Genomic DNA, 19,442 nt, shown 5'->3' with positions numbered 1-19,442 from the left:
GCACAACATGCTTGAATCAGCAAGGTCATAGGAGACCTAGCCCATCCCTCCTTTAGGACCAGCCCAGCAGACTAACAAAATGTTACTTGTAACTCACAGTTCTCAACTTAAACATCTCTAGTGCTTCATTAAGGACCTGCTGCTAATCCTATCATAAAACTTGAGAGCTAGACCTGTTCTTGCTTGCAGACAAACACTAAGCTGAAATGACTCTGCAGCCGCAGGAGTGATCCATGGATCAGGTCTACCTCCCAAGTTTTATGAAGAGAATTGCAAGTATTCGTGTGTATTTTCACCGTGTTATTTGATTTACTTTTCTTTTGTTTATACCTGCCCTTCCTTGTCTGCTCTTTACATAATGCAAACAGAATCAATAAAAAGAAAATTAGAGGCCAGGGATGCAATGAGTCAAAAAGTGTCAGTTAATCCACTTGCGGAAGATTAACCCAGAGGGTTTTGCGGTTCTTGTGGTTAAGTTATGGCTACTTTAAAACATGTGCAATTGTTACATATACATTATTATTGTTTAATAACGATTTATTGCTAATCACTTTGAGATGAGTGATTCATAAGTGGAGTAAAATAAAAATGCTATGCAAAAATAATCCGTTATTTATTAAGGGTCGTCTAGTCCAACCCCCTGCAATGCAGAAATAATTACTTGACTTGTAACACAGTGGGCATGACACTTGCGTGTAATTTACTTACATGATTGTGACTGTAGGTGCACAGCCCCAAAATAAATGAATGAATGGGGGAGTGGCACCTGCTGTGGAAAGAGCCTTCCTTCCTGAGCTCTGGGGAGGCGCATGAAGTCCCTGGGCCCTCGGGTGTCCCTGCAGAGGCCGGTAAGGAAGGTGCTGCATGGGGAAAGCTTCCAGGGGCTCCTGGCTTTACATGATTTGGGGTGGACTCCCAGAACCGAACCCTCACATATGTGGTTGGGCCCACTGTATATCGTAGGGGCTGAACTTTGAGCTTCTACAAATTTCTGTACTTGTGTGGCAATTGTGTGTCATAAGTGGTTTGTTACAGCAAAAGATTTTGGTTCTCTAGGCAGGACAGTTAAAGCTGACATAAGAACTAGATAGTTGTGGCTTAAATCTGGGTGTCATTTTGCAGTGGATAGATAGATTTTAAATATAAAAAGTTCACATTTTAATTGTAAGACTTTCTAGGTAGCATTTGAGTTGTGTGGCGTTGTTCCTGTTAGGAAGTCTTGCTGTCTATAGTGTGAACTGTACCCATGGAATGAAACAAATCTTACTACAAACAATATCTAATTGTTTAATTGAAATAGTCAGTTGACTTCACACTAGGCAGTTCTCCCTTAAATTTGTAGTGTTGATATCTTCAGTGGTGCTTTATGGTAGAAGCAGCTATTGCAGCTATTAACAAGTTTGAATTGAGAGCTTTGCTAGTGACAGTTTTCATTAGATATTAAATACATGTGGGAATTGTATGCTGTGCTCTTTATGTTGCTGTTTTATAACTTGTTTCTGACAAAGCTATAACTAGTGTTTCTAGATCATGTTTGCAGATACCAGGACAGTGAATATTTTTACTGTTTGTAGTTTCATGAGAATACTGACGCAAAAGCAAGTCACCTTGTGATTTTTTAAAAATACTGGATTTTATTAAGAATAAGAAAGTTGTTTCGGTACACTTGAACAAAATGAATGCATCTGCTAAATATTGAATAGGGTTTCCTATTTTTCAGATCCCCTTCCTTCTCTACCTCCCAACACCATTTCTAAAGCTAAAATTTTATTTCTTCCTTTCCTCTTTAAATGGCAGGCATGTCCCATGCATGCCATCTTTGGCCATTTTCTTAGCTTTACAAAAATTAGGCATTCCGGCCCATCAGCACCAATCCTAGCAGGCAAAACTTGCCCAACTGGTTTGACCCACTCTAGCAATCTTTCTTTACAACCAGGTTTACAGGATTGTAGGGGGAGGATCTTTGAGAGATAATGCACAGCACCCTCTCCATCTCATTGCAGTATGTTGAACCTTGGCAGAAAAAAACCTTATCTGAAAAAGCCTTGTTGCCTTGCTGATTATGCGGTGTCCTCTTGCTGTAGCCAGGGAATTACGAACTTGAAAATGTTCTAAGTGTGTATCACTTGTTTATCATTAAGCTAAACATAGCTTGTCAGTTCATATAAATTGTTTTCAGCAATGAGGGCAGGTGCGGTGTAAAACCTTGCTGTTACAAAACCTTTTGTAAGACAGAAACTAGATGGTCCCTCTGAGCACTGCTGTTTGAAAATAATCAGCACAGCTAATCTTTTGCTCAAGCAAGCCCTGAAAAGATTATTCTTTTACAAAAAAAAATTTGTTTTCAGAAACTGCTTGATCTTGCATCAAAAGTATGTGTTGAATGAGATTTGTTCTCAAGTAAGTGTATGCAGAATTGCAGCTTAAATAGAGTTACTTAGTGTTACATAGGGACGCGGGTGGCGCTGTGGTCTAAACCACAGAGCCTAGGGCTTGCCGATCAGAAGGTCGGCGGTTTGAATCCCCGCGACAGGTACCCCGTTGTTCGGTCCCAGCTCATGCCAACCAAGCAGTTCGAAAGCACATCAAAGTGCAAGCAGAAAAATAGGTACTGCTCCGGCAGGAAGGTAAATGGCGTTTCCGTGCGCTGCTCTGGTTCGCCAGAAGTGGCTTAGTCATGCTGGCCACATGACCCAGAAGCTGTCTGCGGACAAACGCCGGCTCCCTCAGCCTATAGAGCGAGATGAGCGCGCAACCCCAGAGTAATCTGGGACTGGACCTAATCGTCAGGAGTACCTTTACCTTTAATGTTACATTGGTCAACTTGTGGAAGATTACTAATGACAGAGAATGTCTTATGTGACAACTGCCTAAATGCTTTATATCATGTAGAAATTAAAATTCTTCCCCAGTTTCAATCATATTTGTTAGAAATAGTGAAACAAGCAAAAGATGATTACCATTTATCAGCAAATTAGGTATACTGTACAGTGAAATGTACTGTATTTTTCGCTCCATAGGGCGCACCTGACCATAGGGCGCACCTAGTTTTTAGAGGAGGAAAACATGAAAAAAAATATTCTGAATCAAATGTTGTACTAAACTATTTAAAGCAGCAAAGCGGGTGGCTCCTGTCCGCTTTGCTGCTTTAAAGCGAGCCTCAGAGGAGGGAAGGAAGGGGAACCATGGCTTATCTAAGTCCAGTTAATAATGCTGAGCCTGATTTTATATGCATCTCAAAGCCCTTGACATATATACATTATAATGACAAGCCGAGATAGGCCTCCTGCATAGGAGGAGGGGAGGAGAAGAGAGGGAGCCATCATAGCTCAATGGGGAGAGCATGGAGAAGATCCCAAGTTCAGTCCTTGAAAGCTTCTCCGGGTAGGGCTGAGGGAGTGTCTCCTGAAACCCAGGTGAGCTTCTGCCCATCAGTGAAGACAAAACTGAGCTCAGTGGGCTCAGGGGTCCTGACGTGGTACAGGGAAGGTCCCTCTGTTCCTGTTTAAATTAGCCCTTTCTTCAGAACCATGGGGACTACAATCTTAGTTTGTTTTTAAAGGGAACAGCTGTAACCTCAGTGGCTTTGCATGCAGAACACCACACGTTCAATCCCCGGCTCCTCCAGGCCTGAAACTCTGGCAAACTGCTACCAGTCAGTGTTGACATTACTAAGCTAGATGGAGTAGTGGATCCAACTCCTTATAAGGCAGCTTCCCAGGTTCCCATTTATGCTTCAGATCTGGGTGTGAGGCCTGCTGTCACTTTTAGTGTCAAGAGGGTGGTTCTTTGCACATCTGGAAGATGACTGTGTCACCTCCCATCACCCTCTTGAAGGTGCTTTTACAGCTCAGGGGAAAGGGCAGGCAGACACAGCATCTGTAAACTGTAGCATCCTGAATTAAGGGAGGGAGGGGAAAGAGCTGATCTTCAGCTTGAAACCAGGACTTGCTGTTTAACCATGCTGCTCCTCCAGCTGCCAATGCCATCCATGTAACCTGTGTGAATATCAAGTGTGGGTTGTGTCCAGGAACCTGGGAGGATTTCTTTCACATGAGTGCATGTTTTTGTCTTTAAATAAACAGCCCATGCAAGTTTCCAGTTCTTATGGCCATGCCTTGCTGTCTCAGTGGAAATCTGAGGAGGCTGAGGTGGACTTTCCAGTGGTCAAAGTCTTCCTGCCCGGCATCTATTTCCTGCCCTCTTTCCCCACTGAACTCCCGCACCCTGCTTCAAAGCAAGCTACGGAGGGGATTCCCTCTGCTTTGAAGCAAGAAAGTGGAAGAGGAGCTGCTTACACGAGTGTAAGCTGCTCCCCTCCCACTTTCCTGCTTCAAAGGGAGCCCGGGAGGAGGGAATCCGCTGCAGCCTCGAGCAGCAAGGAGGATCTATGGGTCCCTCCTTCCCTCCTCCGTGGTTGCTTTGAAGCAGGAAAGTGGGAGAGGAGCTGCTCACACGAGTGTAAGCTGCTCCCCTCCCACTTTCCTGCTTCAAAGCGAGCCACGGAGGAGGGAGGGACCAACGGAATCCCCTTCCCTCCCTCCTCCCCGGCTCAGCTCAGCAGCCGCGGCTCTTGCTGGCTTTACAATGAGCCGGAAGGAGGGACAGACGGCAGTCCCTCCTCCCGCCTACCTGTAAACCCAGCCAGAGCCTCAGACACACTCTACGCAGCTCTTGCTTTAAAGGGAGAGCTGCGCAGAGCTTGTCGGCAGCAGCGGCTCTTGCTGGCTTCGGTCCATAAGACGCACAGACATTTCCCCTTACTTTTTAAGGGGGGGAAAGTGCGTCCAATGGAGCGAAAAATACGGTATGTACATGGGTTATTAGTTAATTTATCTAATTATCTTGCATGTTTTTAAATGAGCACAAATAAATGCAAAATAGCATGAGGCACAAGTTACCTATAAATAGACTTCAAAGGTATCATTATTTCAACAGTTTTTCTCAAAGATTACTTTAGCACTAGCTGTAAAGTATCTTAGCACATGCTTCTGAAAGTAGGTTGTCAGTGAACAGATATTAGAAAATGATTGTCCCTTATTAGACTAAACTCTTTATTGAATTATTTGTTATATGTTCCATTTTACAGTTATGAAGATGGTGGCTTAGTTTGCATGTAACACTAAACCATGGTTTATTTGAATGATGGTTTATATGATTGATTGTATGAAACCCTGCCCAACAGCTCAACTATGGTTTGTTTACTGCCAACAAACCACAGTCTGAAGACATGTTTGTGGTTTACGAACCTTGATCCTTGACCTGGTTTTAACAGTGACTTGGCACTCTTCCTTAACCATGTTGTCTTCAGCCAGCTGTTGAGCATATGAACACCCTTTAGTAGTTTTTAAAAACCACCCAACTGAATGTTCTCCATGACTTTGGGAAGACAAACTGCTCTTCATCCTATGGTGAAAGCTTTAACGAAATCTCCAGGTGCTTACTTGGTTCTCTACTGCATTTGTAGAGTGTGAGCCAGAATGGTTCAGAATCAGAATGGTTCCTGTGGGCATATTCAGATGCAGATAGGAACCATTCTGATTGCAGCCGCTGCTTGCACTCACCGCTCAGCATATTCATGAGGAAGCGGTACCATTAATGCATTTCACCATCATGTGAAAAACAAACAGAAGAAATGATATCTGAGCTGCTTCATGCTGTGCTAAGTTGTACCTGATTAAATAAGGGTGAATTTTTCCATTACTAGTCTAGGCAAATTCAGAAGGATCTTACCTGGATTAATAGCATACTTCCATTTTCAGGAGCAGAAGGCTAAATATCCAAAGCTGGTGTTAGCAGATGTTGGAGGTACCACTACTGCTGGAGGATTTGCTTACTGTGTTTAATCTAAGTTACCCATCCTGCAGGATGCAAGCATGCATCCACACTACATGTTTGCATTTGTGATTTTGTAATTACGCTCACATTGAAAGAAGAGTGGGGGAGAAGGGCAGGTTTTGGTTCACTTTTTTAAGATAAGCCAGTATCCCATTTGCCCCTCAGTTTCTCCCACAGTGTGCAGATAAACAGCTGAATGGACTTGATTCCTCCATAAAAAGGGGACATACAGTGAAAATATTGCTTAAGGATTCCTACTCAGCTCATGTTTCTTGGTATGAACTTCATTAATTTTGGTCCTGCTTTTACAGCCTTGACTAAGTATATTTAATTGGAAATATGTAATGCATTCAGTGACACTCATTTTCTAGTAAGACTGCTTAAGATAGAAGGTTTGCTCTCGTGCAAGATATTATAGACCACCTTAACATGTTCAAACGATAAGCATGAATAAACAGGTTTGTTCTGGTACTATTGGAGTTTCAGAGATAACTGAAGGGAGAACCCATTGTAATTCTCAGATTTACACTTTACTACTATATTTTTGTCAAGAGTCTCAAATAACATTTTCAATGAATTTTGTTGAATTCCCAGAACAGAATAGAGTTGCTTGTTCCCAAGTTTAGCTGCTTAAAAGCTACAATCAGATTTTCAGGTTGCACTGTGCCAGTCGCCTACACTAACTAAAACCCCTGTTACAAGTCAAGAACATAACTAAGCCCTTAAAATGCAGCCATGGAGTGGCAAAGATGTAGTCTCTTCTGTTTCCATGTGCTTGACAAACAGGCTAGCCTCCTGCTCTTGAAGAGTAGAATTAGGCTAGCTGTGTGGGCAGGTCTTTCTGTGACTGCAAGGAACATGCAGGAATGGAAGGTATGCTCAGCTCTTTCTGTGCTCCATTGGGTCACTTTGCGACATCATATGAAGCAAATTTGCATGATAGCTAAAACAGCAGAGTTTTATTCTTCTGCCACAGTTTAAAAGTACTGTGTGTTCTTTGTAGTATTCTGAAACATTACGTAGATTTACTTCTGCATCTTGTGCTTTTTAGTATCTTCATAATTAACAAAATACAATGGGTGATAGTGATGTCCTGCTTGTGCAGAGAAAATCCACTTGTGCAACTGCCCCTTCAACGCCCCCTGCACCCCAGTCCTACTGAGCAGATTTTGGGGGGTGTGGGGGACTGGGGGGAAAGGAGAGAAAGTAAAAGATCTATTTCTCAGGTGGAGGCTGCCTTGTGTGAGCAGACACTCAGTCAGGCTATACTGAATCTCGCGCATAAAGACAAACCTCCTCGTGCTGTTAGATTCTAACGAAAATCTTAAGCCATGGGAACATTTTTGCTTTTATATGTGTTGTTGTTGTTGTTGTTGTTGTCCCTCTCACTTTTTCTTCTTTTTTCCTGTATCACTTTTTTCTTTTAACTGAAATCACCTTAATAAAATGCAATTTTAAAAAAAGCCATGGCAACATCTGGATGGCAGTGCTGTTTCCCCTTTCATTGTCTTTGATTTGCTGGTACTTTCTTCTGGACGGGCCTCACACTGCGATTGTTTATAGACAAGAGATGTTCTGGTGATTAGTCTATTTCTTTTAAACCCATGGCTAGAGAGGGTCCTGTCTAATTAGTCTTCCTCCCACACCCTTCTACAATCACAAATCTTATTATGCCTGGCTCTTTGTAGCAAAAGAACATTCCAAAGTTGGCTGCATCTTTGAAAATACTCAAACAGCTGTACTGATCATACCCATTGTGAAGCATACATAACAGAAATACAAACATATTTTATTCTATTAGTCAAAAGGAACTTGGCCAGAGACAGGTCAGAATTGTAAGTGACACAATAGAGGCATTGTGGACCCCCCCCCCCATCTTATCCCACTGTAGTCAATGAACATGCACACTGTGAGAAACCATAGCTATACAGAATAACTGCAAGGAGCATTCCACTTATGGAACAGGATTTCATACTTCCACTGTTCTCTCTCCCCGCCCCCCGCAAGCAAAAAGAGCTGAGGGGGTGTCTCTGAAATGCTGTTCCAGTGGCAGGAGCGGGTTGGGGGGTTGCAGCTGGAGGTAAGCAGTTGTTTGGATCCTGCCAATTCTTCTATCTCCAGCTCTTGAATGATGAGCTAAAACTGAAAGGCTATACAAAGATTAACTATTGCTTCTTTTTTGAGGCTGGTAAGGGTGGGACTTATGTTTCTTAAAATCCCCTTAAGTGCTCAGAACGTCCTGTTTGTAACAAAGGATCAGGTCTTATTCAATTTAATGTTTTCTTCTTAATTTAGATTTATGGCGAATGCACAGCAGTTCTTAGCTTATGACTGTACCTTTGTATTTATTTATTTTTAATTTCATGAACACAAATTCATGTATGTGAAGAAAAAAAAGCAATATTTGTATTCAATGTTTACATTTTGCATAATCTTGTGGAGCTGTATATGTACAGAATTGGTTCAATATGTATTATTCCTTTCAGTATGTTTTATTTCCATTGGGAGAGGCAACATCCTTTTCAGAGGCTTCTGTATTCAGACAAGTTCTTACTTGGATATAAGAAACACCATTCATTTATCCAAAATAAATTGGCCACAGTGTTCTCTGGAAACTGATTGCTTGTCGATCCTTTCTGAGAGGTATCAGTCCTCTGCAGATACATATATATTTGTTTCTGAAAATAAATTGATTTTACCTTGTGTAATCAAAATCTAATAAGTTTATTTTAATCTGTTTATGGTAATTGTGGTTGCTAGAAGCAAATTTCCAGGGCTGCACAGGCACACAATTTTTATGCAGCAAGGTTGAAGGCACAAAATATTCTTTCCCAGACACTCCCATGTTTATATTACATTTTCCCTAGCCCAGTACAGATCAAGCTTACCAAGGAGAAAGATTTTCTACCATGGGTTTGCTTAGTTACCTTTTTAAACAATAGTTTGGTGTGACGTTTCTGTCATGTATATGTGCTAAAGAGTGAGGAATATATGGAGTAGTGAAGCTTCCCCCACATTAATCAATTGTTAAATTTGTCTGCTCACACATAGATTACTGGGAATGTGATCTCTGATAATTGGGGATCATGTAGTGAGCATAAATATATTGCAAATCCAACTCAGAGTGATGGCATTGTTTCCACTGTCGCTCTGAATTGGCTTTGTCACTGTCATATTTTGTTCTATGTTGATGATACAAAGCTGGTTCAGAGGAAAGACAAGAAAATTGCCCTTGCTTGGAATGGGAACATAGCCAGCATTGGGTTATATAGTCTTAACAACGTAGGCACTTGCCAGCATTATGTCAGGCAGGCCATTCTTGATTCTGCACTACTCTCTGATGACTGCTTCAGATACAAATTAAACAAACAAACAAAGTCAGAGGTGGCTTGCACCTTCCATTGCTACTTCTGGTTATGGATCACTGAAAATAATGCTATTTTTCCTTCAGAGCTATTTTTTTTAATATGCAGATACCTAGCTGAATTAATTGACTAATGAAAACCATATGATTGATATTTCTTTTACTAGGTGACAGCCCTAAAACCCAGCAAAGCCATCATTTTCAAGTTACTTTCTTTTATGTACTTATTTAGCAACTGAAATGCATGAAGAAGGATATAAAACTTAACAAGGTGCTGAAAATGTTGTGGATCTTTTGTATATAAATTTCTTCTAGTTAGCAAATGGAATGACGTATATGTGCTTACAGTATTTGTAGTGATGTTTGCAGCTGTCCTTGTAAAAAACAACAACAAAGCACAAATATCTTTTGTCCTTCCCTGTTTCATTAACTTAGATTCTGACCATATAAATCATAGTATATGATACTCTTGTGATGGGACAGACCTTTCCTTCTCCTTGTGGTTGCAATGCCTGTACCCAACCCAGCCTTTTAAACAAACAGCTTGATCTACAGAAATAAGCAGGTGTGAGTTTTCATAACATGGAGCTAAAATAATCATCTGCTAATTTTTGCAGGTCAGGCTACTGTCAGCTTGCTCTTTGCCTCATTTCATTTTAAGGAGGGGGATGTTTTAACCCCCACAAAACATGGTAAGTGGTGCATTTGCAGAAAAAGCTCACAGCTCAGTTAAGTGACCTTTACTCCCAGTGTGTGCATAGGATTGCAGCCTCCATTACTGTGTTGTTTCCAGAAGCCTGGATGCTGTGGGTTCTGGATATGACAGGACTGGTGTTACAGAGGAGACGATAATTAATTTCCCATTTGATGTGGATTGGCTGCTCCTTTGGGACAGGGCATTTTGTTTTGTCTTACCTTTGTTTTGTAGCAAATGATCACTTTTGTCATGTGCTTCGAAGTTCTGTTTGCTTTTTAGTCAGGCTGCTTCTTCATCTTTCCAGAGCTGCAAAAGGGCCGCTGGAGTTCTCAGGCGGCTCTGAGGCTGCCAGCTGGCCATTCCTGCCCTCAGCCATTCTTGTGAATTTCAACATGTATCTGACCTTTCAGAACTCAGTTTGTGTTAGTGATTCTGAACTTGAAGCCTGGGGATACTCAGTTTTATCTTGCTATCCTTTACACTTGTCTGTGTAGCTTTGAGAATTATCTAGAGAGATTCAGTATGTGAGCTTTAAAAGATATTTGATATTTTTAGCACATTTGCCCATCATAGAAATTGAGACTAGCAGACCATTTCCTGGGGGGGAAATGATTTAGCTGTACTATGATTTTGAGTTTGTTAATAATAAGCTATAGTTTCCATGACTTTAGTATCATTAAAATTCACTTTAAATAATTCACATTTCTGCTATGCAGTTATTGCTATTAGATAGACCAGATAATGCTATAAGGAAATACTTAAGGGTTTTCTTATTGAACACTGCTATTAAAGCTGTAGCAAGCTCTTCAGGGTACACAGTTGTGCTTGAGAAAATGTGATTTGCAGATTTTATGCTGCGGAGGCATTTTACTGGTTGTAATCAGTATTACGTTTGTCATAATTATAACTGGCATTCCTTTGCAGTTGATAGTGTTCTCTGTTTTTCAGGTCCTCATGAGCTGGAGTATGCAAAACCGTGTTTGTTCGTTTTGAGATTTGAGGAAATATGAGTTTCACCCCTCATGTGGTGTAGATTTATAAAGGCTAAGTGGGCCCTTGCTACTTGCATGTGTGAAACCAGGAACTGTGCTCTTTCTGCTTTATTAGTAGCCTATTATGCCAGAGGGGATCTGACTGCAGCATCTTCGCAATCAAAACTATTCCTGTAACTCCTGGAATGAATAGAATGCATCCAAAACTTCATGCTGGGACAGTCTTTTCTAGTAGCGCCCTGTTTTTTTGGAGAGAGCCTAACAGGAAAGAGTTTCAATTTAGACCTCTATTAGATGTCTGCCATGTTTACTGAACATGAGGCTCTTATTCTGGGCCTCCATGGGAAACACATTTTCCCCGGCATTTCTTTAATCTCAGCTAGATAGGTGGTTAGGAGGCAGAGATCAAAAACTGACACTCCAGGAGTTTCCCTTTCGTTAGACTCAAAGGAGGGCTGCACCAAAGTGGCAAGAATTGGTGGGTGTGCATTTTAGTTGCAGAATCTCTTCTGTAACTGTGCATGAATGTGACACACTCACTGGGCAGCAGAAATATTTAAAGAAACTGAGTTAGTAAAAAATGCCTACCAAGCAAATGTTGAACTTGAGGAGGACTGGCAGTCTTCCAGCCCTGTCGGAGAACATACTGATACTTTCCCAAGAATAACAGCATAGTGGGATGCCTAAACTAATTTGCATAAGAACACTTCTGCATCCGGATCCTGCTAAAACTTTGTCCAGGTCTACAGAAGAGATGGAAAGTTTCAGACATGCAAGTAGGGGTGGCTGAATCTATCCATTTCTCTTTCTCTCTATTTCTCACTTTACCTGTTACTTTTCATTTTACGTTCAGTTGTCCACATTTCCATATTAGTTTGTGAATTTCTTTTCTCATGAAAATTCATCAGCATTTCAGTTCAAATTTCTCCTAGCATGCACAATTTCCCTTAATATAATGCATCATGGTATGTTATTTTGACTTGTATATGCATTTGTATGCATGCATTTTCGTACACATTACTTGGCTAGAGAACTGCATTGCAAATTTCGAAAAGTGTGAATTTTGAAAGATGGCTGTGTTTTTTCAGTATTGTTTTGGAAAGTGTGAATTAGAGAACTTCATATTTAAATGCAAACTGAGCCAAATTTCTATCCCATCTCAACATTCAAGACAGTTCAATGAACAGAACCGTGTTCTTATATGGTTGAGCTTCTTGCATGGTCAATTGTTCTTCAAGTCAGGAGTTCACCATATGTCTCCCTAATCTTGGCAATTTTACAGGGCAATGTTCATATGGATAAAAATGTTGTTGAATAAAATTTCCAGATATATTGAGCACAACCTAGCCTCTCTTTCACATTGAGCATGAATGTTTTGCTATTATTGGAGGAAAATTTTGAAGCTGCTGGTGGTATCTCAGGATAGTGGTGGATTAGTGTGGTTTTTTTGTGAGTGTTTTGGTGGGTTTTATAAACAAGACACGGGTGGCACTGTGGGTTAAACCACAGAGCCTAGGACTTGCCGATCAGAAGGTCGGCGGTTCGAATCCCTGCGATGGGGTGAGCTCCCGTTGTTCGGTCCCTGCTCCTGCCAACCTAGCAGTTCAAAAGCATGTCAAAGTACAAGTAGATAAATAGGTACTGCTCCGGCGGGAAGGTAAACGGTGTTTCTGTGCGCTGCTCTGGTTCACCAGAAGCGGCTTAGTCATGCTGGCCACGTGACCTGGAAGCTGTACACCGGCTCCCTCTGCCAATAAAGCGAGATGAGCGCCCCAACCCCAGAGTCGGTCACGACTGGACCTAATGGACAGGGGTCCCTTTACCCTTTACCTATAAATAAGAATAATGTTATATAAATAAGCATGCCAGATTTTCTCATGTCATTTGTATATCACAAAAATAGCATAATGTGAAAAAATATCTACAACATACGTTTCATTATTAGTGATCAATGTATAAGTTCTTGGTTCATGAATTGGTTCAAACAATTAGGAAGAAGAAGAAGAGGAGGAAGGGTGAGGAAGAGGGGAAGGGGGAATGGTGAGTGGGGTTGGGTGGTTATGCTTCTATTCTACTTGGGGGGAGGGTGTTGTGTCGGCGTCACTTGTATGGGTTCTCTAACTATTCACTTGTTGTATTTCCTTGGTGGTGAGAGAGGTTGGGGGTGGCCTAGGGTGTGGTTGGTTGTCTTTGGTTGGTTGTAGTGAGGTTTGTTTTTGTGTGTGAGCATTTTTGAATCAGGCTAGCCAGATTGATTCATATGCTGTCGGCGGATTCTTGTTGTTGTTGTCTTGTTGGACTGTGTATGTGATAAAGGGGAACCATACCAGGGTGAAGGCGTCTTCTTCTATTTGTCAGTTTCAGTTTATTGGTTAGTTTTTCTAATAAGGCTGTTTCCCATACTATTTGATACCTTTGGTCCATGCTTCCTCCTGACAAGTCTCTCCAGTGTCTGGCTATGATGTTTCTGGCTGCTGAGAGTAGGTGGGTTATGAGCTCTTTGTGGTGTGAGTGGGCATTATTATCTTGGAAGATGTTTAGGAGGGCCAGTTCTGGGGTGACTTCTAATACTTGCTTAATTATTTTGCATATTTCTTGTATGATTGTTGTCCAAAAGAGTTGGATTTTAGGACATTCCCACCACATGTGGACGTATGTGCCTGTAGAGGTGCATCCTCTCCAGCATTTTGGTGAGGTTCCTAGACTTATTAGCATTATTTTCTGTGGTGTTAGGTACCACCTGTGAGTTTCAGAGTGAGTTCTTTTCTCTGATATGGATTTAAAGGGAGGTTTGGACCACATTCTGGTCTACTAGGTGGGGTTAATCTCATAGCCTACGTCGTCCTCCCATTGTTTTTTTATTACATTGAGGGGGTTTGTGGGATTTTGGAGCAGTATTTTGTATATTGTGGATACCATCCCTTTGCTGTGTCCCTTTGTTGTTAGGAGGAGTTTTTCAAAGGTTGTCAAGGGCCTAGTTGCTGCTGATTTTACTACTGGGTCGTTTAAGAGGGCATGTAATTGGTGGTGTGTTACCCAGGGCATTTGGGTGTCCCCTAGTTTGTCTTGTATTTCTTGTGTTGATATGGGTTTCTTATTTTTGTAGAAGTCTGCTAGGCATTATAAGCCTTTGGCTTGCCAGGTTTTTATCTGGAGATTTTGAGCTGCGTGTTGGTGTGCCAGGGGGATTAGTGGGGATGGGGTTGGGGACAGTTTGCCTACTTCTTCTTTCCATGCTTTGAGCATGGTCTTTGTGAACATTGTGTTATACTTTTACACATCTTCTTCACCCCTCCCACCAAAACACCTCAGTGTAACAGTTGCCCAATAGACTGGAAAGCTTACTACAATTTTGTAACATTTTGGTTGGTCCTAATAAAGGTACTTCCAATTATGGAGTCTTTCTTTCAGACCAAAAGAACTACCTTCATTTTATTTGCTACTTGTTCAGCAGCCTCCTACTTAAACATAATAAATTCAGTTATTTGCATGAATTTGAATCATTCATGGGAAGCAGAAGTAAAAGGATTGCCCCCTAGGGAAGAGTTCTAACCCTGCTTATAATCAGGTCCATTCAGCTTGGTTGCCCCTTTCCCAGTCATCTCCTTTCTCCTTTCTTCAAGACAGGCACAGTATTTTATTTTGTGCCTTTACCACCTTCTGAGAATGTTTTATAATTAGGAGGTCATTGAGATTTTGACATTGTATTTAGGACAAAGGCTGTATTTGAGCATAGAAATGAGGAACTTGTGATTGGCTCACTGCAACTAGGTGTGCACATGTAAGGTATAATATAATTTATATGGTTAATTGGGCAGCATATAAACTCTGTAAATGAATAAATAAGTAACTATGTTTTGCTTTAACAGGGTCTTGGAAAAACTGACAGCATCCATGAATGGGCTGGTAGTCTCTCTAAAGTCCAGATTATTTGCAACATAGCTAGGAAAGGTAGGTTCCTTGTAATAACAGTATTAATCTAACAGAGTTTATAAGACTGTTTCTTCTGGTGTAGGTGGTATATTCAGGCGTAGGCTGGAGAAAGCAAAAGAGAGACTTGTGGTGCTGCGGTCCAAGGACAGGTTTGAAGTACCCTGCTGCTTTATTTTTGTAGTAATTCAGCTCAACATTGGTCTTTCGGGTGTCAAAAATGTTGAATCAAAACTCTAAAATCAGAAGCATATATTTCCTGGTAACTTCTATAGTAAGAAGATTGTTAAGAGGAACCCTTCTGCATCAGGCAAAAGACCCAGCTAGTCCAGAAACCTGTTCTCACAGTGGCCAACCAAATGTCGATGGGAAGCCCAGAAGCAGGACCTGAGTGCAATAGCACTCCGCCCCCCAACACACACACTTGTGAGTCTCAGCAGCTGGTATTCAGAGGAGGCGGCCGTCTGTGGTGAAGTTCTTCTACCACCACCCTCTATTTACATTGAGGACTAAAACTAAAGCTATGACCATAAAAGACAAGCATTACTGGTCCAGTTTGACTGTCACATGAACCCAAGGTAGGCCTCTGTGAGGGGGTCTGTCCACCTTGCAGCATATTACATCAGGTGAATGAAACTTCAAGCTACAGCTGCAACTTGGAATTCCTTTTTGAACTTGGCTGTGCCAAGGAAAGGTGGGCAGTTTAATCTCAAACTGTCTGGCAGTCTTTATTAGGCCCAAGCATTGGAGGTTCCCCACCACTGCATTAAACCATTGTTTAAAACAAACAAACAAACACTGTTATATGCTGTTCAAAAGTCCCTATGGCGTTCCTTTCCTGCTGCTGCTGCTGCTGCTGCTGTGCTGCAGATGAAGCAAGCCATTGTCATGTCATCCAAACCTGGCCTCGTGGTTTGTTTCTCTCCAAAGAACCCATGAAGGATAACCACTGATTGCTCTTGGCTTACTGCTAGTGGTTTGCTTAGAGTAAAATAAACTACGAGTTCAAGTTTGGATGGCATGACAAGCCAGGCTGTGGCTTGCTTCATCTGCAGCAGGGCAGCAAGCTGGAGAGGAGCTCCATAGGAACTGTTGAAAAGCAGGCACATTAATTCATAGTTCATTTTAAAATACGGTTTAATTAGATGTGTGAACCAGGACCCAGCTAATGAGTGGTCTGTCAGTCCAAGGCACCTTTTATTATTATCTTTTAGGTGCCGCAATGTCCTTTGTGTTCTTTTCTGCTTTTAATGGCATTTGATCTGGCTTTTAGGCTGTATACTCCCTCTCTTTTTCTGACATTTGACTGACTTCTACTCCAGTGTTGATCTGATGCTGTTCTTATTTTATGTTTACTGCTTTATTATTTGACTATTATATACAACTTGTATTCAAATCCTTAGATAATTTTTTTTAAACTTTTCAGATGCAGTCTATATCTGAAAATGGAGATCCTCCTTCCGGAAAACAAAATGAAACAAAACAAAACGAGGAGAAAACGTACAAAAAGGTTTTTGTTGCATGTAACTTTTTCGGAAATATTGTACACTGGTACAGAACACTAATGTTGACACTTCTAATCCCCCCCCCCCATGAACTACACCAAAGCAGAAGATTTATTTCAAGAGTGGGACAGTCTCAAATATCTTTTAGGGCTAGTTCACATGTTGTCATCTTAATATAGAGTTAAATTTACAGAAGCTTCCCTCCCAGTCGTGGCTAGCAGCCACATTTATTAATTTAGGCAGACCCTTTCTATACCACTTAAAATATAAAAATATCTCTTAAGTGATGCAAACTAAAGCAACAAATGTTACAAAAATACACAGTAAAAATGTTAATTCAAATTACTATTAAACATATACTGATACCTGTTCCTTCCACTTTTGACACACCTCCCCACTCAAAACCTCTCTGACTCCAGACTCTCACCCAGGACTCCATCAAGCTATGGCAGCTATCAGCAAGGGCCCAAACCAACTCACAGATCACCCCTCAAAATCTCACAACAAACAGGGTCCTGGAACCTGCTGACAATCACCCTAGTCTCTCCTTCTAGTCTTGCTTTTATGCTAGACACCAATGAAGTTGATACAGGTTGCCCACAGCTGTGTCCCATTCAGCACTCAGCCAGCTGCACTGCACACATCTCATTCCTGGATGCAGCAGCCACACAAGCTGGGGAGAAGCCGCAACCTCACCGTGGCCTTCCTACCCTTCCCCATCAAGGAGGAAGCTTGTTGCCCACTCGCCTTCCTTTTTCTTGTTAGAGAAGATCACGGAAACCGCATCCCCGATCCTTTCCTTGTCCTCTCTGATGGCTGCTGTTGCTTGTTGTTACTTATCCAAAGTGCAGGTAGTAGCAGCCAATGAGAAGGCTTAGTAATCTTGGATTACTTGATTTATTTATTTTTTAAAATGCACTGAAGGACTGCAAATGCACCTTTGGAGAAGCAACTTACATAAAGTTGTTACTTTGCATCCAGCCTGAGAGCCCCTCAGTTTAGCACACTGTCCTGTAGAAATAAACAAATCTAATATTTACTCTCTGGAATGTTTAATGTGGCAGAGATGAGAACTTTTAAAGCTGGAAATTAAACTTGGCCCATTCTCTTAATGACTTTTAAATTTTGCAGTTTAACATAAACAGAAAACTCTGAACTTGCCTTTAGAAATAGCCTAAATTTTAAGGAATTGGAAAATCTCTCAAATTGCTCTGAAAAGTCCAGGAGAGACAAAATGTGGTTTCCAGAGCCCTTTATGGCTGCTAACGACCCAGTGATGGCCACAATGATGAAATCAGCCACAACAGACTCCACCATGAGGATGTTGTGACTCAGTAAGCAGCTTACATATGGAAGATCCAGTGACAAAATTTGGATGAAGGGTTTCCTGTGCTTTTCCTATCTGCATCTTGGTGGGTCCATGGGAATGGATACATCAAAAGATTCTCAATTAATTTTAGCTGAGTAACTCCGTATTCAGACTTGCTTCCATATTGATGGTGCAGTGATGCTTATGGGAGGTGACAGAGAGAACCAAGAGAAGCCCATAAAATCCATGGAACAAGCAGAATTTGCTGCCAGAATACAAAATTTTTTGGTTCTTCATTCTGCACTGTTGCGTTCGCAAAGTAAAGGAAGGATTGAACTCTGATTAATAAGAATACACACAGAGGTTTGAACCAGCAAGACTCTGGGAAGGGTGCATATAATCGTGTCTCTCTGTGCTTGTCCGAATCTGCAGCCCCCTGGCCCAGGCCGTTTTTTTATTCACAAAAGAAATTTTTACAGAGTGTTCGTAAGAACCAATCAGATTTCTTCTGAGCATTTCCACAAACCCAAGTGGGGAGAAAGTTAAACCACTAAAACTAATTAAGCACAAATATTTCTGGGGTAAATAAGTTTAGAACTACAAAGAAGAGTATCTGGCAACCCAGGAGGTAATAAACAAGCAATACACATATGATAAGGAGGATGGCCAGGAGGACAGCGACCGTTATTACCTTAATGTGAGATCTGCTTCCTGGCCCTAAGATTAAGATCCTACATCAAATAAACTTGCCCACTGTCTTTGATGACCCAGGACGCCTGCCTGTCTAAGTGTGTACGTGATTAGTGAAGAGCAAAGAGAAATGGGCAGCAGAGGCAAAAGGGCATCAAAAGGGCACGAATGTAGAATCTTATGGGATTTAATCAGAAATTATTGTCAATATATCAAACCCAGTCAACACAATGTCTTCATCGTGGACACGATGGCTTGATGTATATTTTATAATTCCTCATGGTAATCCCATCTGATCCCTACACTGCACTATCTCTTAATAATAATTGTACCATTTGCAGAGATTTTGTTCTATTTTGAGAGTATGTTGAACAAGGGGAAAAGTCACATGGAAAGTTTTAGTTTCTGGTTTGACATCTAGTCATAGCTGTCAACCTTCCCTTTTTTTGCGGGAAATTCCCTTATTCCAGTGCCGTTTCCCGCTGCTTCCCACTGCTATCCCAGATTGTTAGATATCCCATAGATTGTCCCCGGGACAGGTGAGGCTGCTAATCCCTTATTTTCGAGGCTGCTGATCCCTTATTTTCAAATCTGAAAGTTGGCAGCTATGCATCTAATTGTCCATAAGATAAAATGTAAACATGCAAATATGCCTGAGACTTAGTGGTATTTTCCATGTGCTATTCTGGCAATGGTAATTTTAATAACCGCAGTTCTCTTTTGGTAAGTCATGCAGTTCACTTATTTGGACAAGTAATAAAATCAGACACTCTGAAAGATTACCTGTATAAACAGAAATATCTGTTCTTAGAAATGAATCACAAGATGTTTTTGTGTAATTACATGCAATGCTTTACCTTCCAGAAACTTATTTATGTAACTGGCTAACATTGATTTGAGGGAGGTTTCTTATTAGGCTCAAGGTAGTGTTGTTAAACATTATCTTTAATGGTAATACTTATGCTACTTACATAGAAGTGTTCACATGGACCCTAGTAGGATCTCAGTAGGGCTACATCTGAATGGGACTCGGGTGGTGCTGGGGTCTAAACCACCAAGCCTCTTGGGCTAGCCAGTCGTAAGATGGTGGTTTGAATTTGCGCGGCGGGGTGAGCTC

At 41.3% G+C, this 19,442-nt stretch overlaps 1 protein-coding gene across 5 annotated transcripts in view; it reads left to right on the top strand.

Moving 5' to 3' along the window:
* Nucleotides 1-19,442, top strand: part of PIP5K1B (phosphatidylinositol-4-phosphate 5-kinase type 1 beta) — a gene marked incomplete at its 3' end in the record, with an annotated part of 90,362 nt that overhangs the window by 10,039 nt on the left and 60,881 nt on the right. For 4 of the 5 annotated variants that reach the window (XM_080972770.1, XM_080972772.1, XM_080972768.1 and 1 more), the window contains exons 2-3: nucleotides 14,761-14,842; nucleotides 16,248-16,331. In XM_080972770.1, the coding sequence (XP_080828896.1) occupies nucleotides 16,248-16,331 (84 nt within the window). In that variant the 5' untranslated portion in view covers nucleotides 14,761-14,842. The remainder of the gene's footprint in view (nucleotides 1-14,760; nucleotides 14,843-16,247; nucleotides 16,332-19,442) is intronic. The other variant, XM_080972771.1, reaches the window with a different exon arrangement.

Source organism: Podarcis pityusensis, assembly GCF_964106645.2.
Source record: "Podarcis pityusensis genome assembly, chromosome: 11".
Lineage (NCBI taxonomy): Eukaryota > Metazoa > Chordata > Lepidosauria > Squamata > Lacertidae > Podarcis > Podarcis pityusensis.
Note: the sequence above shows the minus strand (reverse complement) of the source record. Positions and strands in the feature narration are given on the sequence as shown.